The sequence below is a fragment of the Erythrolamprus reginae genome, chromosome 2 (assembly GCF_031021105.1).
Source record: "Erythrolamprus reginae isolate rEryReg1 chromosome 2, rEryReg1.hap1, whole genome shotgun sequence".
NCBI lineage: Eukaryota > Metazoa > Chordata > Lepidosauria > Squamata > Dipsadidae > Erythrolamprus > Erythrolamprus reginae.
The window spans coordinates 352,381,233-352,406,425 of record NC_091951.1 but is presented as its reverse complement, the minus strand read 5'-3'; the positions used below and the strand labels follow the sequence as shown (position 1 = coordinate 352,406,425).

The 25,193-nt window shown below is 45.2% G+C and overlaps 1 protein-coding gene and 1 long non-coding RNA gene across 3 annotated transcripts in view; one reads left to right on the top strand and one right to left on the bottom strand.

The window, feature by feature from the left end:
• The first annotated feature begins 250 nt into the window (after positions 1-250).
• Positions 251-5,835, top strand: LOC139162816 (uncharacterized). The gene is made up of 3 exons (XR_011558384.1): positions 251-360; positions 3,767-3,944; positions 4,482-5,835. It is a non-coding gene; the product is annotated as an uncharacterized lncRNA (long non-coding RNA).
• Positions 5,836-7,890: 2,055 nt separating this feature from the next.
• The window catches only part of FAM219A (family with sequence similarity 219 member A), a 77,759-nt gene continuing 60,456 nt past the window's right edge, over positions 7,891-25,193 (bottom strand). The window contains exons 3-6 of one of the 2 annotated variants that reach the window (XM_070736433.1): positions 23,413-23,515; positions 16,085-16,165; positions 10,108-10,162; positions 7,891-8,418 (exon numbers count right to left, since the gene is read on the bottom strand). In XM_070736433.1, the coding sequence (XP_070592534.1) occupies positions 8,260-8,418; positions 10,108-10,162; positions 16,085-16,165; positions 23,413-23,515 (398 nt within the window). In that variant the 3' untranslated portion in view covers positions 7,891-8,259. The remainder of the gene's footprint in view (positions 8,419-10,107; positions 10,163-16,084; positions 16,166-23,412; positions 23,516-25,193) is intronic. The other variant, XM_070736434.1, reaches the window with a different exon arrangement.

The following is a 25,193-nucleotide window of genomic DNA, read 5'->3' as shown; positions in this document are numbered from 1 at the left end:
AAGCCAAAAATTAAGACTGGTTTTGCTAGAAAACAAGAGCTGACTTTACGGGGAGGAGAGGGGAGGGAGATTAGCGAGAACAAGAAGTCTCCCCCCTTCCCAATTTATAAGTGAGTTTGAGAGGGAAGTGATACAGCCAGGATCTCCCTCAAAGTGTTTCCAGCAGGTCGGTTATCATCAATTCTACATGGTTCCCTGTTAAGACTCTGACATCTTCCCTTTCTTTATCTGTTTCATGCGCACACAAGTCAGACATGGCAAGAAGTAACAATATAAGAGAGAATTTCTAGCTCGTGGTCCAACGGCTGGGGTCCTCTTGCGCTTTGCAGTTTTCCTGCGGACGTTTCATGACCCAACCAGGTAATATAATCAGTGCTGAAAGCCAGAAGAGTTTCAGGAGGAGGAGGAGGAAGAGAAGGAAGAAGACAATGAGAACTCTGGGGGTCCTCTCTTTGAACTTTGTAATTTGCTGCAAATGTTTCAGGACCAAATTAGGTAGCATCATCAGTACTGGAAGGGAGGAGGAGGAAGAGGAGAGGACAACTGGAATCCTTGGCACTTTCTGAGCTTGATTGTTTCCCTGCAGACATTTCGTTATCAAACTATGTTCCATCATCAGTGAAAAAGGGAGTGGGGTTTACTCTCTTTTTATACATTAGTGGCTTGTCCTTATTTGTGGGAGATTTATTTTTTTATTTGTTTATTTACTTACTTACTTACTTATTTGCCACCCCCTCTGAGGACTCGGGGCGGCTAACAACATATAAAAGAGACAATATAAACATCCTGAATCTAATTAATTTAAATTAATTAATCTAAAAGTCCCAGTAACATCAAAAATCACTCATTCCCATTCAAATAACAGACATACATAGAAACATAGAAGACTGATGGCAGAAAAAGACCTCATGGTCCATCTAGTCTGCCCTTATACTATTTCCTGTATTTTATCTTAGGGTGGATCTATGCTTATCCCAGGCATGTTTAAATTCAGTTACTGTGGATTTACCAACCACGTCTGCTGGAAGTTTGTTCCAAGGATCTACTACTCTTTCAGTAAAATCATATTTTCTCATGTTGCTTTTGATCTTTCCCCTAACTAACTTCAGATTGTGACCCCTTGTTCTTGTGTTCACTTTCCTATTAAAAACACTTCCCTCCTAAACTTATTTAAACCTTTGACATACTTAAATGTTTTGATCATGTCCCCCCTTTCCCTTCTGTCCTCCAGACTATACAGATTGAGTTCATTGAGTCTTTCCTGAGGGCTAGAGTCTAGTGGCTCCAAGCCTGGAGGCACAGGTGAATCTTTAGACTCTTATGGAAAGGTGAGGGGGAGCAGTATCAATATCCAGGGGGTGCTAATTCCAGAGGGCCGGGTCCTCCCCAGAGAAAGCTCTTCCCCTAGGCCCCACCAAGCGACATTGTCTGGTGGACAGGACCTGGAGAAGGCCTACTCTGTGGGACCTGACCAGTCACTGGGATTCATGCGGCAGAAGGCGGTCCCACAGGTAACTAACTGGTCCAATGTCATGTAGGGCTTTATAGGTCATAACCAACACTTTGAATTGCATCTGGAAACGACTTGGCAGCCAATGCAATCCATGGAGTGCTGGAGAAATATGGGCATACCTAGGAAGGCCCATGACCGCTTTTGGTGTTTCCTTGGTTAGGCTATTTACTGAACTGATAGTTCCTTGATTGGGGTAAACAGAGAACAATCCCCATTCGCTTCTAGTACTGATGATGTCAGAGAGAATGCGTGCAAGAAAAGAATCCAGCTCAAGAAGCATCAAGAAAACCCCAGCTGATATACTAGTGGTGTACGGTTTAGTAGTCACTTCATTAGAATATTGTTTTCTGCTTGACTGTTTGTCTGGAAGTTGTTGTGGCCCATCCACATCCCGCACAGGTGATCACGGATTCTGAGGATCGAGAGACGGGTGTGGGGTGGTATCCTAGGCCAGTGTACTTGGCACCCAAGTCTGAGAGCGAGGAGGTCGGAGAGGGTGTGGGGTCAGAGGCTGAAAGCCAACCAGGGACTGTTGCATCTCCAGAGGTGCCCATGAGTGACTCAGGAGAAGAGGAAGAGCCTCTTCTTGATGCCAGAGTGCGCAGGAATGTCAGAAGACAGGAGTGGCTGAGCAAGAGGAGGTCTCTGCCTGAATAGCTCTCTAGAAAAATTAGCCATGCCTTCTGACTATATAAGGGTGAGTCTTGTGACAAGTGATTGAGGAAGTCAATGTTCGAATATGAGATGGACAATCGGATCGAGATTGTGGACTACCTCTGTGATTTACAAATTAAGAATCTGTCTCTTCAGGTTTCCTGCCAATTCAGCGTGAGTCATGTTAATTAGAGACTGGATCAAAGGAAAACTATTTGGGGAGTTTTGGCTTTCTGCTTTAATTTAGAGACTTTAATTAACATCAACGGGCTGATTTCTTACTTTTACTGATATATTTTATACAGTTAAAGTTTTTGCTAATAAACTATTAGAAATTATATGCTTAAGACTTGCCAACTCCATGTGTGTGGACGTATTTCTGGGAGGGACAGAAGTAATCCATGTTTACCTGGGTGTCTACTGTTAGAGAGGATGTGTTCTGGGATTAAACCAAACAGCAGCAGCATAGACTCCACGCTCGCTAGCCCTGATGATGGCACCTACTTGGGTCTCGAAACGTCTGCAAGAAAACCACCAAGCTTTGGAGTGTACCAAGGACCCCACAGCCCTTCCTCCTCCCCCCCCCCTAGTTCTGATAATGTTACCTACCTGGGTCATGAAACGTCTGCGAGAAAACAACCCAGCTCAGAGAACACCCCAGCTAAATAAGGTGGGTTCGCTAACCCCTCGGCCAACAGGTCACAAGGTCAGAGGAGACTGGTGGAGAAGTCTTTGGGGCTCCTCGGCTGATCTCTTCTTCTGCCCTTAAGCACAGGAGTAGGATTTTACTACATGCCTTGGCTTCTGGTTTGTGTTCCTGGGGAACAGATGATTGGCATCCCTAAAAAAACTGGCACTTCGAAGAGAAGGAAAGCGAACAGACTAAGTTTCTTAAACAGTTTTCTGCACAAGACCCCTGGCTTCCATACCCTCAGGGCACACACTTTCAAAAACAGGGGAATTGGAGGGGATCTCTCAGAATAGTACCTGCCCTCCCCTCCCCCAGCAAGAAACAAACTGAAGCAGTTCCTGCTCGCTTTATCTAATCCATGGAGCTATTACTGGTGGGTGAGGGATTGATAGGGGGAGGAGGCAAGTTGAAGAGTGCAAAATCTAAAGGGGTCTCCTGCCCCTCCACCAAACAAGGACAAAATTATCCCCTTGCAGTTTTTGTTGGCAAGGATTGAACCCCATGGCAGCAAATCAATTATTATTATTTTTTAAAAAGAGACGGTGGGATAGAATCGACCGAATCTCTTGGTTGGTTGTAAGGTGCTTGCAAACGTTTTTGGAAGGAATTTGGGAGGCTTTTAAGAAGGGATGGACAACCGTTTGTCTGAAATGTTTATAGGGCCTCCTGCTCGAGCAGGTGGTTGGAGTAGAACAGAGGTAGGCAAAGTTGGCTCTATTTTGACAGGTGGACTTCAACTCCCACAATATCTGAGCTAGGAATTCTGGGAGATGAAGTCCAAAAGAAGAGCCAACTTTGCCTCCCCCTGGACTAGATGATCTCCAAGGTCCCTTCCAAGTCTTGTTATTCCAAGAATTGTTATTCTGTTAAGGTGCTTGGTTGGTAAATATGTGCCTCTTCCATTTTAGCGCCTGAATTCCCTGGAGATGCCCTGGGGTGGGGGGACGCAGTGAGAGTGCAGCCCTGCAGGCTACTTCAGCTAGCTGCTAACTGTAGTTCAGCAGTTCAAATCTCACCACCGGAAGACCCCCCCATGGTCCCTTCCAGCTCTATTCTGATTGATTAATCGCAGGCCAAAACAAGAAGGTGAGGGGACCATAATATCTACCAATCTAATCTCTTTAGGGCAAATGCAAACAAGGTCAAATTCAAAGCACAGTCCTTTTGCAATCTCCCAAATTCTGACGGAGAAAAAAACCTCGACAAAGCGTTCTGGCTAGAAACACAAAGGAAGGAGACCGTGATCGCATTATAAGCAGTGCAAAGGTTCTTTAAAAAAAAAATAATGACTGTTATCCATGTGCACAAACCATGTGGGAAAAATCAAATACGGATGGTTAATCTCTAGATAGAAGCTTTTCAAAGGAATTAAAGATGCCTTTTTTTTTTTTGCTTTTAAAGGCAAACTTCTCTGTCCTAGATTCATCACTAATAATTTTACTTCGGGGGGGGGGGGACGGGACTCAAAGTTTATTCGGTTAAAAGGGTCAGCCTCTGCTACAGTTTTACTCATCTCATGAAATTCTTCCACACTGGTCTTGAACTCAAAGACCACCCCTGCAATCTGTATATCCCGTTTCCAAAATATCTTATTTTTCTTTTTACATCTTTGCTCTTTTCCAGCAGGGACCACGGAAGAAACTCGGCTTCCCAAAACCCAGGATCACTTTATCCCACGGACAAAGGGTGGTGACCTGCTTAAACCAGGATGGGATATGGAGTATCCACGTACGTAAATACTCTTATCAGGAGAAGACGGCGGTTTGAATTTGCGCTCAGGAGGAGAGTTGATGAGCCAGGGGACAAATCCTCAAACTCAACTTGGAGCAGAGGATTTTAGTTTAACTTAATTAATGCCACCCGATCCTATGGGACTCAGATCCTGGAGGTGAGAAGGAAGCCTGGCTTTGAGAGGGGCGACCATTGTGCCACCTTGGTTCCTCTGTCTATATATACATTTAAATCTTTTGAGTGGTCAAGAGGCAGAGCTCTCGCCTCTGAGTTCAAGCCTAGGTGGAGGCAGATATTTCTTCTCTCTTGGGCACAATGAGAATTTATCTGCTGAATAAAACTCTGCATTGGCAACAGGAATAGCAGCCGGCCAGAAAACCCTCAGCTCTATTTGGTTGCCCAGACGTCAACCCGTATTACGGGGTTGTTAAAAGAAGATTGGGTTGCAAAGCTTGGCACAGTCCGAGTTTAGCAAAGCAGAATAATCATCTATTTTCGGTTATTATTGTTATTATTTCCCTCCATTACTAAGGTTGGCTGGGTAATTTTTACAAATGCTGCAAAAGCCACCCTATTTACAAGCAACGGCGATGACCGAACAGGGCACCAATCTGTCGATGAGAAGAGCATCGAAGGACAGGACAGGAATTGATTTTTAAGGGGTTTCTATGGAAGTCCAGCTTGCCTGTCTCCTGGCTTCAAATGGAACAGGCCAACTCGCAACGGTCAATTCCCCCGCAGGACAATTTTAACAGTTCAATTGAATTTAATTGAATTATGATTAAGGGACTGGAGGCTAAAACATATGAAGAATGATTGCAGGAATTGGGCATGTCTAGTTTAATGAAAAGAAGAACCAGGGGGGACATGAGAGCAGTGTTCCAATCTCTCAAGGGTTGCCACAAAGAAGAGGGAGTCAAGCTATTCTCCAAAACACCTGAAGGCAGGACAAGAAGCGATGGGTGGAAACTAAACAAGGAGAGGAGCAACTTAGAACTAAGGAGAAATTTCCTGACAGTTAGAACAGTTAATCCATGGAACAACTTGCCTCCATAAGTTTTGAATGCTCCAACACTGGATGATTTTAAGATGATGTTGGACAACCATTTGTCTGAAGTGATGTTTCCTGCCTAAGCAGGGGGTTTCCTGCCTAAGCAGGGGGTTGGACTAGAAGACCGCCAAGGTCCCTTCCAACTCTGTTGTTATTATTATATTTAAAATAAATAAATAACAAATATTTTTAGGTTTTTTCTCGTTCACGTTTCTCCTTGTCTCTCCCTTTGGCATCCTGTCTTCAATGATTTTATTCCACTGTTCTTTTAATATTAGTGTAACTCTAGCCCTGGGGTGCTGTGTGTTGTTGGCTGCTAGCCCCTCCAGCAGCTGAATCGCATGAGGAGGCAGTGGGGGAGTTAAGATCAGTATCAAAGCAAGCTGAGAGCTCTGAGGAGGAAGAGGGAATAGAGGTGGCAGAGAGAGAGAGGGAAAGAGAGGTGGAGCCTAGGTTGTCCATTAACCCTCAGATGGAGAATCAACAGCCCCCAGGTCTGGAGGTGGCTGATGAGGAAGAGGAGGGACAGCTGGGTCCTGTGCCTAATGAACAGAATGTAGGTAGCTGATGAGGAAGAGGAGGGACAGCTGGGTCCTGTGCCTGAGGCACAGATGTGCAGAGTGCAGGTAGCTGATGAGGAAGAGGAGGAACAGCTGGGTCCTGTGCCTAATGAACAGATGTGCAGAATGTAGGTAGCTGATGAGGAAGAGCTGGGTCCTGTGTCTAATGAACAGATGTGCAAAATGCAGGTGACTGATGAGGAAGAGGAGGAACAGCTGGGTCCTGTGTCTAATGAACAGATGTGCAAAATGCAGGTGACTGATGAGGAAGAGGAGGAACAGCTGGGTCCTGTGCCTGAGGCACAGATGTGCAGAATGCAGGTAGCTGATGAGGAAGAGGAGGAACAGCTGGGTCCTGTGCTTGATGCCCAGAAGGCAGGTAGCTGATGAAGAGCAGGAACAGCTGGGTCCTGTGCCTACATACAGATATAAACGGCAGAGGAGAGGAGAACAGTGGAAATCTAGGGGCTGGTCCTCGGGATGGAAGAGCCACTGCTGCTAGTGAAGCCCCACCCCAGCTCTGGGGATATAAGACAGGGGGTGGAGATGACTAGATGTGGTAGACAACTATACATCTCCTGGATGGGTGGACTTTTTAGCCTGTGGGTGAGAGAGAAAGTTTTTGCCGATGCTGCCAGTACTCCTAGTAAAGGAATTATTGATTTAAATACAGAGGGTTTGTCATGTTTGGGGAGTTGGGTCAGAACATGTGGCGAGTTGGCCATCTTGCGCTCTCTCCTGCAGTGAGTTGGCCATGGCAAATTGGCTGTGGTGAGTTGGCCATGATAAATTATCATAGATATGGATCCAGAAAGGAGACAGGTGCTGGGTCGGATTCATCAAGAACATCTGCGGGCAGCCACAGTCCTGTTTTTTGAAGCCAATGGGCACGGATAAAGGAGAACATTTGAAATAATAAGGGATCCTTGGTGCTCTCTGAGCTCGGTGGGGTTTCTTAAAGTCTTTTCATTGCCCAAACTAGGGAACCTCACTAGCACTGATTATGTTACCTAGCTGGGTCATGAAACGTCTTCAATCAGAGAGCAACAAGGACCCCACAATGACGGCCTTCTACAAGCCAAGATCAACTTAGGGCACTAGTTTGATCCCTTGTCCTCAGAAGTGACAGGACCTCTTAAATTTGCAAACGTGAAGACAAACGTGAGAAGACAACTGGCCCAAGGCAAATCCTTTTGGTTTTGGTCTTCAAGGTTTGAAAGAACCAAGATTCTACTCTGAGCAATGCTCTTTCTCTGTGTTTGTGTTCAGCGAGTAGGTAAAAGTATCAGGGGTAAAGGGAGGGTGAGCCCTGGTTCTCTGCTACATTTTTTTTGTTTGTGTTTTAGTGGCCACCCTGGTTTCATTTGTAGTCCCCTGTAATCCATGTTTGGTATGGATTCATGTTGGCCAATTTCTCTCTTTAGCAATTAAAAAAAAAAAATCTGGTATTTTGTCCTCGCTCTCCTCCTCCCCTACTTCTCCAGCTCCCAAAATAAAATCCCTTTCATTTCTGGCCGTGGATTATTTTCCTTGTGCGTTCAGATCCCTGCACCTGGAATGTCAGGTAGAGACACCCTACAGAAGAAGTGTCCAACCGTGGCAACTTTTGGGTCCTGTGGACTTCAACTCCCAGAATTCCCCCAGCCAGCATGTGCTGGCTGGGGGAATTCTGGGAGTTGAAGTCCAGAGATCTTAAAAATTGCCAAGGTTGGATAGTCCTGCCCTACAGGGTCCTCAGCCAATCCATCCATCCATCTCTGGAACCCCAATACGTGATTTTTTGAATTCCCGAGAGATAAATGGACTTTTTTCTATACAGAGCTCAACTTCCTGCAGTTTTTAAACACACACACACACAAAAACAAAAAAAAATTTGAGAAGAGGATCTCAACATGGTTAATATTATCCTTAATTTTCTTTTTTTTCTTCTTTTTTTTTTTTTGGTTTCTCCTGACTCTATGAACACAAAGAGGTCCTACCATAGGAGGAAGCCATGGCTGTTAAGTTTTACAGTTATAATAATGGAACGCGCCGGTCGCCCTTGGCCTGGCGTCGCCCGTTACTGGATGTGACAGGCGGTGGAAGAGGTGGCTTGGCAGCACATGCAGGTGGGGTTGACGGACTTGGGCGGGATGAGGTCGAGGTCCTCGTCGTCGGGGATCTCGTCCAACCGGTAGCCGTCTTTGAGGAGTTGGATATTCAAGTCCTGGTTGATCTGCTGCAGACAAAGAGAGGAGAGGTCAACCCACCAAATGGTCTTCCCTCCCAAGGGCAGAATAGCAGGCGTGGACATGGGCATTAGAAGTGCTCTGTCCGAGCGAGCCACCGACAGAATTAAAAGTCACACGCACTCAAGGAATAGAATATAAAAAGCGATATTGATTACAAAAAGGTATAAAATGATTACTGTAATTTTTGGAGTATAAGATGCACCCTTTTTCCTCCCTAAAAGAGGCTGATAATTCGGGAGCGTCTTATACAGTGGTGCCTCTACTTACGAATTTAATTCGTTCGGTGACCAGGTTCTTAAGTAGAAAGGTTTGTAAGAAGAAGCAATTTTCCCCATAGGAATCAATGTAAAAGCAAATAATGTGTGCGATTGGGGAAACCACAGGGAGGGTGGAGGCCCTGTTTCCTCCCAGGAGATTCCTAGAGGCCCCGCGGAGGCTTCTCCCTGACTTTTCTGGCCCTGTTTCCTCCCAGATGATTCCTAGAGAGGCCCCCACGGAGGCTCCTCCCCAACTTTTCTGGCCCTGTTTCCTCCCAGGAGATTCCTAGAGAGGCCCCACAGAGGCTTCTTCTTGGCCTTTCCAGTTACAGTTTCAGAGGCTCGGGTTTGTAAGTGGAAAATGGTTCTTGAGAAGAGGCAAAAAAATCTTGAACACCCAGTTCTTATCTAGAAAAATTTGTAAGTAGAGGCGTTCTTAGGTAGAGGTACCACTGTACTCTAAATGTAGGTTTCCCCCCCCAACCCTAACTATCTGCTAATAATCTTCTCAGCTTTTACCTTGCAGGCTCTTTCATTGTTTCTCCCTGCAAATAATGTTTTCTAAGCCCTAAATCTTTGCAAGGTTCTTTTTCATTGCTCCAATGTGCTCTGAATAAGTTTCTTTCCAGTCCTAAGTGCTTACGATGTTCCCATCTCTTACCAGCTTGCAAGCTCTTTCATTATTACTCTCTGCCAAGAGACAACTGGTAAGAAATATTATGTACTTTGTAATATTTGGATTGTTATTCTGACTTATTATGTGTAGAACTTTAGACTGTTTATCTGAAGATGTTTATTTCTCAAAGTCAACTTTAATTCAAGCTAGGATATCTTTGTGTGGCTGAGTACTTATTCACAACTAATCTCATCTAAATGTTTCTCTGTGTGCACAACATTGGTAAACAAGGATTATTCTTTCTTTCTTTCTTTCTTTCTTTCTTTCTTTCTTTCTTTCTTTCTTTCTTTCTTTCTTTCATATTATACAGTGCAAAATCCTAAATCCTAAATTAACTTCACTTAGCTAATCTAATCTAAAAATCTAAAATCTCCAATTACATTAAAAAAACAAGCATCCCCACTTAGACAACAAACACACAAACATTTGTCAGCCAGGGGGCTAGAATCTAGTAGCTCCAAGCCCGGCGGCATAAATGAGTCTTCGGACATTAACCCAAATGACCAGCTGTCTGCAAGGAGTATCATCAATCCTTCCCTTCCCCACCATCCAGTCAGAGCTGAAGAAGCTTCTTGGATAAGAAGCGAAACATCTTCAAAGAAAAACCAACAAAGTTCAGCCGCCTCTCGAAAAAGAAGCCCCTTTGAGACAACCATGACCTGGACGATGTAGAATTTCCATAAACCAGGACAAAAGACAAGTTTATTCTTGAGGAAACAGCAAAGGGATGAAATCGGACCCACCTCAGCGGAAGAATATCCCGAGGAGGAATATCTGGACATGTCAAAGTCGTCGTCACTGCAAAGCAAGCAAGAGAAGACAGAATGGGGAAAAGGCACCTCCAACAAGCAAAAGAGCATGTTGTGTAGCACACCCCTGCTCATTCCTGCTGACAAGGAGAGCACAGCCCTGTGGGGCACACCAGGATGGATCTACTTATTGACTCTAAAGTGTGCAATAGGGTTGATATTCCTGGAGCGGTCTGTAATATGGTAAATGATTTAGCTTTACTAGATAAATGGTCAAAGCAATGGAAACTGCAGTTTAATGTTTCCAAATGTAAAATAATGCACTTGGGGAAAAGGAATCATCAATCTGAGTATTGTATTGGCAGTTCTGTGTTAGCAAAAACTTCAAAAGAGAAGGATTTAGGGGGAGTGATTTCTGACAGTCTCAAAATGGGTGAGCAGTGTGGTCAGGCGGTAGGAAAAGCAAGTAGGATGCTTGGCTGCATAGCTAGAGGTATAACAAGCAGGAAGAGGGAGATTGCGATCCCCTTATATAGAGCGCTGGTGAGACCCCATTTGGAATACTGTGTTCAGTTCTGGAGACCTCACCTACAAAAAGACATTGACAAAATTGAACGGGTCCAAAGACGGGCTACAAGAATGATGGAAGGTCTTAAGCATAAAACGTATCAGGAAAGACTTCATGAACTCAATCTGTCTAGTCTGGAGGACAGAAGGAAAAGGGGGGACATGATCGAAACATTTAAATATGTTAAAGGATTAAATAAGGTTCAGGAGGGAAGTGTTTTTAATAGGAAAGTGAACACAAGAACAAGGGGACACAATCTGAAGTTAGTTGAGGGAAAGATCAAAAGCAACGTGAGGAAATATTATTTCACTGAAAGAGGAGTAGATCCTTGGAACAAACTTCCAGCAGACGTGGTTGGTAAATCCACAGTCACTGAATTGAAACATGCCTGGGATAAACATATATCCATCCTAAGATAAAATACAGGAAATAGTATAAGGGCAGACTAGATGGACCATGAGGTCTTTTTCTGCCGTCAGACTTCTAAGTTTCCATGTTTCTACTTGGGGGGTCTATGTGAAGGTAAGTGTTCTATCACCAGGAAGTCCCAGAGAAGAAGAGGGTCAACCAATTATCCAAGACACCAGAAGTCAGAAGAAGCAACGGCTGGAAACTAGTTAAGGAGAGAAGCAACCTGGAACTAAGGGGAAACTTTCCAACAGTGAAAACAATTAACCAGTGGAACAGCTTGCCTCCAGAAATTGAGGGTGCTCTATCATTAGATCTTTTAAAGAGGAGATTGGAAACATAGAAGACTGATGGCAGAAAAAGACCTCATGGTCCATCTAGTCTGCCCTTATACTATTTCCTATATTTTATCTTAGGGTGGATATATGTTTATCCCAGGCATATTTAAATTCAGTTACTGTGGATTTACCAACCACGTCTGCTGGAAGTTTGTTCCAAGCATTTCCTACTCTTTCAGTGAAATAATATTTTCTCATGTTGCTTTTGATCTTTCCCCCAACTAACATGCACACAGCTTTTCAGAAGCTGGTAGGTAAAAAATCCGTCCACATAGGCAAACTGGAAGGTCGGAAAAACGCACTTCCAGTTTGCCGTTGTGATGTTTTTTTCGCACTCCGGGGCTACGGGAAGCTTTCCTGGACCCTCCGGAGTGCCAAAAACAGCATAACAGCAATTTGCATTTCCCCAAATTTCCGCTGTAAGGTGTTGGCCATGGTCCCGAGGTCAGCTCGTGCCTGCTGGGGGCTCCCGGACAAGATGACAATGTCGTCCAGGTACGCCATGAGACGTAATGTGCGGGTGTGCAGGTGTGCCGTTAAAACATCAAGCAGTTTGGTGAACGTCCTTGGGGCTGATGAAAGCCCAAAAGGCATTGCCCTGTCCTGGAAGTGGTGTCCTTCCAGGCGAAATCTGAGAAATTGCCTGCGGTCTGGATGTATGGGGACGTGGAGGTAGGCCTCCTTCTGGTCGATTGATGTCATCCCGTCTCGTGGACGAACCGAAGCCAGGATAGACTGGAAGGAGCGCATTTTGAAGCGGCGATAACGGACATAGAAGTTTAACTGTCGCAAGTTCAGGATGAGTCGGCATCTGCCGGAGGACATGAGGACGGTGAAGACGATGGAGTAAAATCCCTGGCCCTACTGGGAGGTCAGCACCCTCTCGATGTTGTAACAGGTCACTTGTTGGCCTTCATGGCACCGGACCAGACTATCTCCGGGATTGCCTTCTGCCACACGAATCCCAGCGACCAATTAGGTCCCACAGAGATGGCCTTCTCAGGGTCCCGTCAACTAAACAATGTCGTTTGGCGGGTCCCAGGGGAAGAGCCTTCTCTGTGGCGGCCCCGACCCTTTGGAACCAACTCACCCCAGATATCAGAGTTGCCCCCACTCTCCTTGCCTGTTGTAAGCTCCTTAAAACCCACCTCTGTCGTCAGGCATGGAGGAATTGAGACTTTCCCTCCCCCTAGGCTTATAAAATTTATGCATGGTATGTCAGTATGTATGATTGGTTTCTAAATTGGGGGTTTAAATTAACTTAAATATTAGATTTGTTTACATTGTATTATTGTTGCTGTTAGCCGCCCCGAGTCTGCGGAGAGGGGCGGCATACAAATCTGATTAATAAATAAATAAATAAATAAACAGGTCTCGTTTCTGCCGATTGGTTATTACGGGGCAGGTGATGAATCTGCGAGGAGGAGAGCTGATGACTTCGATACGCAGGCCCTGGGAGGTGGTGGACAAGGCCCAGGGGTCGGCAGAGGTGGATTCCCAGGAGGTGGTGAAGTCCGTTGGATGATTTTTTTTTGGCTCCAGGGCTTCAGGGAAGTTTCTCTGAAGCATCCGGAGGGCGAAATGTCCTTCCCCAAAGCTGAACATCAGCTGGGCAGCACACCCATGCGCACTGGAGCTGGCACAGGGCAAAGTCTCGCGTGCCCTCTGCTATGGCTGGTGGCACGCATGCCATAGCTTCGCCATCCCGGTGCTAGGATAACCACATTTCACCGTATTAGGGTAAGATCAGAAGTTCAAACGTTGCGGGTGCTCCATCACTAGAGGGTTTTTAAAAAAAACCTGCACACTGAACATCCATTTGTCTCAAATGACACACGGCAGTGGTGGCGAACCTATGGCACATTGCCCCAGGTGGCATTGGAGCCATATCTGAGGGTGCGCGAGGCATTTGCCCTATGTCATTTTCAATGCACATACACGTGTGCTGGCCAGCTGATATTTTTTAAACGTTTACTTATTGGTTTTTACACTGAGTCTGCCCCGAGTCTGCGGAGAGGGGTGGCATACAAATTATTATTATTATTATTAAATACAAAAGATGAAAATATTGTTCACATTTGTCATTTACAGCAGTGTTTCCCAACCGTGGCAACTTGAAGATATTTGGACTTCAACTCCCAGAATTCCCCAGCCAGCGAATTCTGGCTGGGGAATTCTGGGAGTTGAAGTCCAAATATCTTCAAGTTGCCAAGGTTGGGAAACACTGATTTACAGATCATAAGCCATTCTATTACAACTGATTTTTGGGCTTCTTTTCGGCTGTTATCGCCAACCCCAGGTTTTAAGAAAGCTTTCTGAAGCCTGGGGACGGTGAAAGATGGCTCAACCAGAAGTTCATTTCCAAAATGCCGGTTGGCCCCTTTGGCCATTTTTCACCAACGGGCCTACTGGAAGTCTGGAGGCTTTAGTGAGGCATGGTGGTGGTAGAACGGGGGGGAGTGTGAGGATGTGAAGGGGGGCAGCATACATGTACAGGGGGGAAGGCATTGCATTTTGGGTGTGGGCACATGCACAGATGCTATCTCGCACCCCTCCACACACACACACTGGGATGGGGTCTCCTGCCTGAGCAGGGAGTTGGACTAGAAGACCTCCAAGGTCCCTTTCAATTCTATTACTGTTACAGTTTGGCAGGTGCTACATTCTTCTTCTTCAACCTGTTCTCCTAAAGCCCCCGAAGGCAGGACAAGAAGCAACGGATGGGAACGAATCAAGAAGAGCAGCAACCAAGAAATAAGGGGGGATTTTTTGATATTGAGGACCAATGTTCCCTCTAATTTTTTTTTCTGTGTGGGCGGAAAAGTATAGTTTCTGAGCAGCAGTCCCTTTGGGACTGGGCAGCATAGAAGCATGTATGTATGTATGTATGTATGTATGTATGTATGTATAAATAAATAAATAAGCAAACAAACAAACAAACAAGAAAAAAATTCCCTTATTTTTTATTAAAAGAAATTAATAAAACAAAACCAAAATCTATTACTGTTATTACTATCTTCTCTTTTTCCATCCCTGTCTCCTCCCCCCTTGTTTGTGTGTGTGTGTGTGTGTGTGTATGTGTGTGAACTCTTGAACCATTTCCAATAACAGGTGAGCTATTGGAAATGGTTCAAGAGTTCACACACACACACACACACAAACGGCTGGGGTTTATTTTCTGTTATTATTTGGGTGCTTTTTACCATATGCTTTAAATGAAGAGTCATTTCTCTCTCTTTCTCTCTCCCCCTCTTGCTCTCTCTCTCTCTTGTTTTCTCTCTCTCTCTCTATTGCTTTCTTTCTCTCACTCTTTCTATCTCTCTTGCTTTCTTTCTCTTCTCTCTCTTGCTATCTCTCTCCCCCTTTTCCCTCTCTCTCTCTTTCTCACTTACTTTCTCTCTCCCTCTCTCTCTGTCAGCGAGGGGGCTGCAAGAGCACTTTCTCAGAACGCTTCGGGAACGCCTGCCCTGCCTCTACTGCAGCCCCCTTGCTGAAAGTCTGGGACGAAAGCGCTCCCAGTGAAGGGGCTGCGAGAGGGGCGGGGCGGGCATTCCCGAAGCACGCGGAGAAAACCCTCTTGCAGACCCCTGGCTGGGAGTGCAGAAGTGGAGGAGGAGGAGAAGCCGCGGCCACCGCCGCGGGAGAAGTCACGCCCCAAAGCAGGAAACAGCGGAGGAGGAGAGGGGTGGGCCGGGCGGGGGGCAGGGCCGAGAGGCCAGGGGCGCAAGGGGGGCGGAGGCACCGTGGGGAGGCAGGGGCGGCCGTGGCTCCCTTTCCTTCTACTGCCGGCGCCCCCCTGCCCCTGCCCCCCCCCCCGCAGGCTGGCAGGGGGATGGGGAGCGTGCGCCCGTGGAAAAGGGTTGCGCGGCGGGGTATTTTGGGGCGCGCGCGTGCGCACGGACGCAGCTTACAGGGAACGCTGGTGAGGACAATCCTGCGGGACCGCCTCCTGCCGCATGAATCCACGTGACCGGTTCGGTCCCAAAAAGTCAGCCTTCTCCAGGTCCCGTCAACTAGACAATGTCGCTTGGCGGGATCTAGGAAAAGAGCCTTCTCTGGGGGGGATCTGGCTTTCTGGAATCAGCTCCCCCGGAGATTCGTACTGCCCCCACCTTCCTCGCCTTTTGAAAGAGTCTAAAGGGTCACCTTTGCCACCAGGCTTGGGGCCATTAGATCTTAGCTCCCGGCCAAAAAATGATTATATGGTTGCTGTACGAATGGGTGCAATTGATTTTAACATAGCTAGGAATATTAAATAGTTATGCAACTTTTAATTTAGTCTACGGAGAGGGGCAGCATACAAATCTAATAAATAAGAAATAAGAATAATAATAAGAATGTAATTGGATTGATTTTCATCGTAACTTACTGTTTTTTATATGTTGTAAGCCGCCCCAAGTCTTCGGAGAGGGGTGGCATAGAAATCCAATAAATAATAATAATAATCAGTGGAACAGCTTGCCCCCAGACGTTGTGGGTGCTTCATTACTGGAGGTTTTTAAGAAGAAGTTGGACAACCATTTGTCTAAAATAGTTACGGGGTCTCCTTCTCGAACACATGTTGGAGTAGAGGACCTCAGAGGTGCCCCCCAACTCTTATTTTTCTATCTTCTAAATAATATAATTTCATGGGTGAGTTTTGTGAGTCCATATCTACCTGTCTGTGTCCAGCGCCACCAATGGTTTTTCATCAGGACTTTGATCTAATGAGGAGTAGCCTTTATTAGGAACGACCAGCCTGGAAAAAATGAACAAACAAACAAAGGAACGTTATATGGACTGTCATGGATATGTGGAAAGTTCAAAGTTAGAATAAAAAGTGGTCAAAAACGGTGCCTTGAGTTTCAGATTCAATGCAAAGATTGGCAAAAATACCGTGTTTCCCCGAAAATACCACCTTTCCTGAAAATAAGTATTTATTTATTTATTTATTTATTCATTCATTCATTCATTCATGCATTCAATTTTTATGCCGCCCTTCTCCTTAGACTCAGGGCGGCTTACAACATGTTAGCAATAGCACCTTTTAACAGAGCCAGCATTATTGCCCCCACAATCCGGGTCCTCATTTGACCCACCTCGGAAGGATGGAAGGCTGAGTCAACCTTGAGCCGGTGATGAGATTTGAACTGCTGACCTTCAGATCTACAGTCAGCTTCAGTGGCCTGCAGTACAGCACTCCACCTGCTGCGCCACCCCGGCTCCAGATAGCATCCAAACTAAATCAGAGTCTGTGTTAAAGTACTCATCAAAGTTCCAATGCATTGCCCCACACTCACAAACTTGACACATTGCCCACTCAGATTGTGCTAGCGTGGCCAGTCCTCCTTCCGCTTCCGCCCAGGTGGGTGGGCATAGGATGGCCTTGATGCTTTGTGGCTGCATCTGTTCCCTCCTGAAAATCATCCCTCCCAAGTTCTCACCAACATCAGGCCTCCTACAGATAGTGTGCCAAGCCGTTGATTTTATCACCAACGTCTGCACCGGCTTCACAGCCTTAGGTTGAATTTTACCCGTGTGCCCAATATAATAATAATAATAATAATAGTAATAATAATAATAATAATAATAATAATGATACACCAGACATCCTGATTGTGGAGAAAAAGAAAGTATGGATCATCGACATCGCAATCCCAGGGGACAGCAGAATTGAGGAGAAGCAGTGAAATTAGAGAAATTAGTGAAATACGAAGATTTAATAATTGAGCTGCAACAACTCTGGCATAAGCCCGTGAAAGTGGTCCCAGTGGTCCTTGGCATGCTGGGCGCAGTACCAAAGGATCTCAGCGGACATTTGAAAACCATTGGAATTGACAAAATCTCCATCTGTCAATTGCAAAAGGCCGCTTTACTGGGATCGGCAAACATAATTCACCGCTACATCACGCAGTCCTAGGTGCTTGGGAAGCGCCCGACTGGTGATGAAATACGAAATCCAGCATAGTGATCTCGTTTGCTGTGTTGTACTTATAATAATAATAACAACAAAAACAACAACAACAATAATAACAACAACAATAATTTATTAGACTTGTATGCTGCCCCTCTCCGAAGACTCGGAGACTCCTACTCCCCCCCAAAATAAGCCCTAGTTAAGACTCTTGAACCTGGTTGCACAGCAGTGTGTGTGTGGGGAGAGGGGCACAGGTAAAAACCAAGCCTCCGGACAGTTGCAGCCGGGCCTCACACACCCTGACACCTGCCTCGCTTTTGCCAGCCTGCTTCTTCTGTGGCCGCTTGGAGCAGCTCGCACGCATCACAATGGACGTAAGTGTGAACTGGCTCCCAAGCATCTGAATGTTTAACCATATAACCACGGGCCTGCTTGAAAGGTTGCAAGCATGAAAAACGGGTCGTAAGTCATATCTTCCAGCACCGTTGCAACTTTGAACGGTCACTAAGTGAATGGTTGTTGTAATTCAGTGACGGTGAACCTTTTGGCGTTCACGTGCCAAAAGGGTGGGTGTGGGCGTGCTAGCATGCGTGCACATGCCCACACCCCTTCCCTCCCTCCCAATAGGTGAAAAAAATGCCCAAACTGGAAGTTCAGAAAACACACTTCCTGTTTGCCCGTTGTGCTGGTTTTTGCATTCCAGGGCTTCAGGAAGCTTCCCTGAACCCTCCAGAGTGCAAAAAACAGCACAACGGGCAAACCGGAAGTGCGTTTCCCCAAATTTCCGGTTTGACTGTTCGGGGATTTTTTTTTTGCCTCTGAGGATTCCGGGAACCTTCCCTGAAATGTCCAGAGGATGAAATGGCCTTTCCCGAGATTAAAAGTCAGCTGGGGAGCTTGTGCATGCATACTGGAACTAAAACAGGGCATAAGACGGAGTGGCTGTGGGTTCTGCCTCCCAAGGACAATTCCATCTGTCCATCCATAACCCTGGAAGGGGAATTATTGACCCCCTCTGAGAGGGTCCGCAACTTGGGCGTCCTCCTCGATCCACAGCTCACATTAGAGAAACATCTTTCGGCTGTGGCAAGGGGGGCGTTTGCCCAGGTTCGCCTGGTGCACCAGTTGCGGCCCTATCTGGACCGGGAGTCACTGCTCACAGTCACTCATGCCCTCATCACCTCGAGGCTCGACTACTGTAATGCTTTCTACATGGGGCTACCTTTGAAAAGTGTTCGGAAACTTGAGATCATGCAGAACGCAGCTGCGAGAGCAATCATGGGCTTCCCCAGTTATGCCCATGTCACACCAACACTCCGCAGTCTGCATTGGTTGCCGATCAATTTCTGGTCACAATTCAAAGTATTGGTTATGACCTATAAAGCCCTTCATGGCATCGGACCAGAATATCTCCGGGCCCGCCTTCTGCCGCACGAATCCCAGCAACCGATTAGGTCCCACAGAGTTGGCTTTCTCCGGGTCCCGTCAACTAAACAATGTTGTCTGGCGGGTCCCAGGGGAAGAGCCTTCTCTGTGGTGGCCCCGACCCTCTGGAACCAACTCCCCCCTGAGATTAGAACTGCCCCCACCCTCTTTGCCTTCCATAAACTCCTTAAAACTCACCTCTGCCATCAGGCATGGGGGAATTGAGACATTCCCCCTCTCTCCCCCGGGCCTATATAATTTATGTATGGTGGGACTGTGTGTATGACTGGTTTAATAATGGATTTTTAAAATGTTTTTTAAATTTATTAGATTTGTTGTGAATTGTCTTATTGTATGCTGTGAGCCGTCCCGAGTCTACGGAGAGGGGTGGCATACAAATCAAATCAAATCAAATCAAAAAATAAATAAATAAACAAACAAACAAATAGATAGATAAATAAATAGATAAATAAATAGATAAATAAATAAACAGATAGATAAACAAACAAACAGATAAATAAACAGATAAATAAACAGATAGATAAACAAACAAACATATAAACAGATAAATAAATAAATAAACAAATAAATAAATAAACAAATAAACAAACAAACAAATAAATAGTTTCATGTGCCCTCCGATATGGCTCTGCGTGCCACCTGTGGTACACATGCCATAGGTTCGCCATCACGGTTGTAAGTCGAGGACTACCTGTAAAAGGAACTTACGAAGGGCTCTGTGTCCTTGGCTTCCAGCCTGTCACCCTTCCCACTTAAACACCAGCCGGGGACAAATGCAAGCTGAAAAGAGGCTGCCGTGTGTGTCAGAATGGATTAGGCAAATCTAATAAATTCATTTATTTCGAGAGTGTACAAGACCCATGCAAAATTTTATTTACGTTGGTCTGTTTCCCTTTTAACGTGATTCGATTTGATTTTATTGGAGTCGCTTTATTTGAAGTGGGTGGCTCTAACAACCCACATAATAAAAATTAAATAGAGTATAATCTAGGGCAGTGTTTTTCAACCAGTGTGCCGTGGCACACTAGTGTGCCGCGAGACACAGTCAGGTGTGCCGCGAAGAAGGAAGCTCAGGTTCCGGTCTCGCAACTTTTTGTTGAGTGAGAGTGAGAAAGAGAGAGAGAAAGAAAGAGAGAGAGAGAAAGAGAGTGAGAGAGAGAGAGAAAGCAAGAGAGAGAAAGAAAAGAGAGAGAGAGAGAGAGAAAGAGTGAGAGAGAAAGAAGGCAAGAGAGAGAGAAAGAAAGAAAGAGAGAGAGAAAAAGAGGAAGGGAGAGAGAGAGAAAAAATGAGAAAAAAGGGGGAGAAAAAAGGAGAAATGAGAAAATGATTGAGACAGAGAATGAGATGAAAGAGAGAGAAACAAAAGAGAGAGAGAAGTGACTCTTGATTTAAAGCATATGATAAAAAGCACCCAAAGAATAAGAGAGAAAAAAACCCAGCCCTCACCTGTTTTTGGAAATGGTTCAAGAGTGTGTATACACACACACACACACACACACACAAGGGTGGGGAGGAGACAGGGATGGAAAAAGAGAGGAGAGTGTCTTAGGGTGTCATTTTGTGTCATTTTGGTTGGTGGTGTGCCCCAGGATTTTGTAAATGTAAAAAATGTGCCGCGGCTCAAAAAAGGTTGAAAATCACTGATCTAGGGGCCATCCTGCTGACGGCAGCACACAAACCCTAAGTCTAATTTCCAAGGCAAACTGCAGAGTCCTGGGGGAGGGAAGTGGGGATGAGAAGAAACATGAATAATATCGGATTATTTTGAGCTTCCCCAGGATTTTATTTGAGGAAACGGGTCGGGATTGTAGAGACAATGAACTTGGGAGGGAAAATATTGCTGGGTTTGCTCCGTGTCGTGTATAATAATACTGTTAGCCAACCTGGAACGAGTGGATTGGCACGAAGTATCACTCCAAAACATGTTGCCAAAAATGGAGCTGCATTTAAAGAGAAACTAAAACTTGGTTTTGTTGTAAACTTGGTTTTCTCTGGATCCTGGTTTCTTCCTTGGTTTTGTGACTATTTCAACACTCTCTCTCAATTCTGCATGGCGTCAGAATTTACAATATTCAGCTCTTCATGCAAAAGTTGGAATCTCTTTCTTGGTAGTGGCTTAATCTTGCAGATGTTTCATTACCTAACTAGGTGATATCATCAGTGGTAGAGGGGAATTAGGTTTGCAGGGAGGCGGGGGAGGAGAAGAGAAGAGGAAGAGGAAGAAGGAGAAGGAGAAGGAGAAGGAGAAGGAGAAGGAGAAGAAGAAGAAGAAGAAGAAGAAGAAGAAGAAGAAGAAGAAGAAGAAGAAGAAGAAGAAGAAGAAGAAGAAGAAGGGGAAGAGGACTCTGTGGTCCTTGGGGCTCTCTGAGCTTAGTGTTTTTCTTGCGGACGTTTCATTACCCAACTAGGTTACCTTATCAATGTTAGAACGGAATTGAGCTTGCAGGGAGGAGGGGGAGGAAGAGGGGGAAAAGAAGAAGAAAAAGAATAAGGAGAAGAAGGGGAAGAGGAGGAGGACTGTGTGGTCCTCAGTGCTCTCTGAGCGTGGTGGTTTTCCTACAGACGTTTTATTACCCAACTAAGTTACCTCATCAATGCTGGAAGGGAATTGGGTTTGCAAGGAGGATAGGGAAGAAAAGAAGGAGAAGGAAAAGGAGAGGAGGAGGAGGACTGTGTGGTCCTTGGTGCTCTCTCAGCTTGTTGGTTTTCCTGCAAACGTCTCATCACCCAACTAGGTTACCTCATCAACTCCCAGAATTCTGGGAGCTGGCTGGGGAATTCTGGGAATTGACATCCACCTGCCTTGTTTGGGAAACACTGCTATAGATCAAAGTTCTCTAACCTTTCCAGGTTGGTGACTTGGAGGGGGGAAAAGGGGATGGTTTTATAGGAGGACCCCACTGTTTGCACAAATGGGACCCCAAGTGCCCGCGATGCTGGCCTGAGCGAGGCCCTAACCATCCCAACACTCACACATGCACCAGCCAGCCACTCACATGGCCTGGTTGTGAATAGTCTGCAGACCAGTAGTGGGCCACGGCCAGAGGTGGGCATCACATAATATAACTGCACATAGGGACTTTTTACGATTGTATTAATAATTCTTTCTTAAACAATAATTAGATGTTGTTTTCATTATGTTGTATGCTGCATTAAGTCGCTTCGAGAAGGGCAGCATAGAAGTCAAATAAATAAATAAATAAATAAATAAATAAATACCACATATAAAAAAGACAATATACATTGAATTCCAATTAATTAATTAAAAGTTACATCTAATAACTAAAGAACCACATATCAATTCAATCAACAAACCCACTATACATTCATCGGCCAGGGGGCAGAATCTAATGACCTCCAGTTTGGCGGCAGAGGTGAGTCCTGAGACTCTTGTGGAAGGCGAGGAGGGTGGGGGCAGTAGGAATCTCCAGGGGGAGCTGATTCCAGAGGGCCAGGGCCTCCACAGAGAAGGCTCTTCCCCTGCGTCCTGCCAAGCAACATTGACTAGTTGACGGGACCTGGAGAAGGCCAACTCTGTGGGACCTAACCGGGCACTGGGATTCATGGCCTGATGTTGATGGTGATTTTCAGGAGGGAGCAGATAGATGCAGCCACAAAGCATTCTTTTGAAGGGTTCAAGGCCATCCTATGCCCACCCACCTGGGCGGAAGCGGAAAGAGGACTGGCCACACTGGCACAATCCGAGTGGGCAACATGACAAAGGTTTGTGGGTTGAGGACAATGGATATGAACTTTAAATGGGGTAGGAAAATCAGATTCAGGTATTCCAGTGTGGGTTCCAGGATGGCTCCGGCAATAAATTGGAACTCAAAGGAATGCTCTGATTTCGATTTAGTTCGGATGTTATCTCAAACCTTGACAATAAACACCGGATTGCCCAGCATCAAAAATGTGAGGGTGGACGGCTTCAAAAACCTAGAACAGATCTGCCCACATTTCAACATCACTCCATGAGCTGCACTGGTTGCCAATTGGTCTCTGGGCCCAATTCAAAGTGCTAGTTATGACCTACAAAGCCCTACATGGCTTAGAACCAGATTATCTCCGGGACCGTCATGTATCCCAGCGGCCAGTTAGGCCCCACAGAGTTGGCCTTCTCCAGGTCCCATCGGCCAGACAATGTCGACTGATGGTGCCTAGGGGAAGAGCCTTATCTTTGGCAGCCCCGGCCCTCTGGAACAAACTCCCTCCAGAGATACGTACCGCCTCCTCCCTCCTGGTCTTTCGTAAAGCTTTAAAAACCTACCTTTGCCAGCGGTCATAGGGGCCGTGAGTGATGAGACTGTCTCCGGCCAATACGAGATATGATTGGATTGGATGAATGGGTGTGAGTGTATATGGGGTCTTTTAAAATGTTTTAGTAAATTTTCATATTTTATGATTGTTAGATTTCGTGTATATTGTTATATTTAATGTTGTACGCTGAGTCACCTTGAGAAGGGCGGCATAGAAATCTAATAAATAAATAAAATAAATAAATAAATAAAATAAAATAGCGCCAGGGTTGACGGGCAGGCCCAGCCGCTGGTCAGAACTGGCAGCAGCTCGCCTCTGGCTATGACCCACAATTGGAGACCCCTGCTGTGGACCCACCAAACTTCTCATGAGGCAGGAGTGTCTACCTTGTCCGAGCCATGACGTTGGTCTTCTTGGGTTGTTGGTTAACCGGGCTTCCCATGGTGCCGTTTTTCAGGGACCCCTTCCGAGCCAGCTCTCGCTGTTTCTCTGCGGGACAAAGACAGACACGGAGGAACGAGAATTATCGTATTTTTCAGAGTAGAAGATGCACCTTAGTTTTTGGGTAGAAAAATAGGGGAAAGAATCAGTTTACTAGATATTTATCTGGCTAGAATCCTTAGTCTGGTGAGCTTCAGTACATTATTTTATCCCCTGGTTAGGGCTTTAATAATAATAATAATAATAATAATAATAATAATAATAACAACAACAACAACAACAACAACAATAGTTTATTAGATTAATAATAATAATTTATTAGATTAATAATAATAATTTATTAGATTAATAATAATAATTTATTAGATTAATAATAATAATTTATTAGATTAATAATAATAATTTAATAGATTTGTATGCCACCCCTCTCCGTAGATTCGGAGCGGCTCACAACAAAATAAACCTTAAAAAACTTATTTGGAGAGAGTAACAATGAAAGAGCTTGCAAGCCAGTAAGAGCTGGGAACATCATAAGCACCTGGAAAGAAACATTCGGAGCAAGTAGAACAATTTAAAAAAACCCTGCAAAGACTAGGGCCTTGAAAAACATTCTCCGCAGAGAGTAGCTTGCAAGCTGGCAAGATCTGGGAAAATTGTTAGCACCTTGTTTGAGCTGGAAAGAAACATTTGGAGCAAGTTAGACCAATGGGTGGGGGGGAAGTTACAAAGATTTAGGGTTTGAAAAATATTCTTTGCAGAGAGTAACAATGAAAGAGCTTGCAAGCAGTAAGAGCTGGGGACATCGTTGGCATCTGGTCAGGACTGGAAAGAAACTTACTAAGAGCAAGTTAGAGTAATGAAAAAAACCCTGCAAAGATTAGGGCTTGGAAAACATTCTTCGCAGAGAGAAACAATGAAAGAGCCTGCAAGGTAAGAGCTGGGAAGACTGTTAGCAGCTAGTTAGGGCTGGGGGAAAAAAGCCACATTCATAGTATAAGACGCGCCCAAATTATCAGACTCTTTTATATACTCAGAAAAATACGGTAGGTGGGCAGACTCTCCTTTGGAAGAGGGCAATATGAGCCAGAGTTCATTTCCAGGAAATGCAAAGACAATTATCTAGAAGTGAACAATATCAAGTCTTTGGGATTATAACCAACATATAACCAGTCAAAACAAACTAATAAAAATACAATAACAAATAATTACCATTTCTCCAAAAATAACAGCTAGGATGGGGTTTTTATAGCTGTGCCTAACATAAGCTATTAATGTACAGTGGTCCCTCGATTTACGCGTTCTCGATTAGCGCGAAACGCTGCAACGCGGTTTTTCAAAAAATATTAATTAAAAAATAAGTTCGCGTTTTTTTTTGCTATACCACGGTTTTTCCCGCCCGATGACGTCATGCTGATTGCTGATTGGCCAAAATCTCAACCAATCGTTGCAAACGCAAAAAAAAGCTTTGCAACTGAACTTTTGGAACTTGTTCAGACTTGTTGCAAGATGCCTCCTAAACGTTGTGCTCGGAGTGCTGGCGGCGACGCTAAAAAGACCAGGAGGATACTCACAATTAAAGAGAAAATTGACATTTTGGACATGCTGAAAGGGGGACGCTCTTATGCAGATGTTGGTCGGCAGTATGGGATCAACGAATCGAGTGTGCGAACCATTCGTGACGACGAGAAAAAGATAAGGCAAAGTTCCCTGATGGCCTTCAACAAGG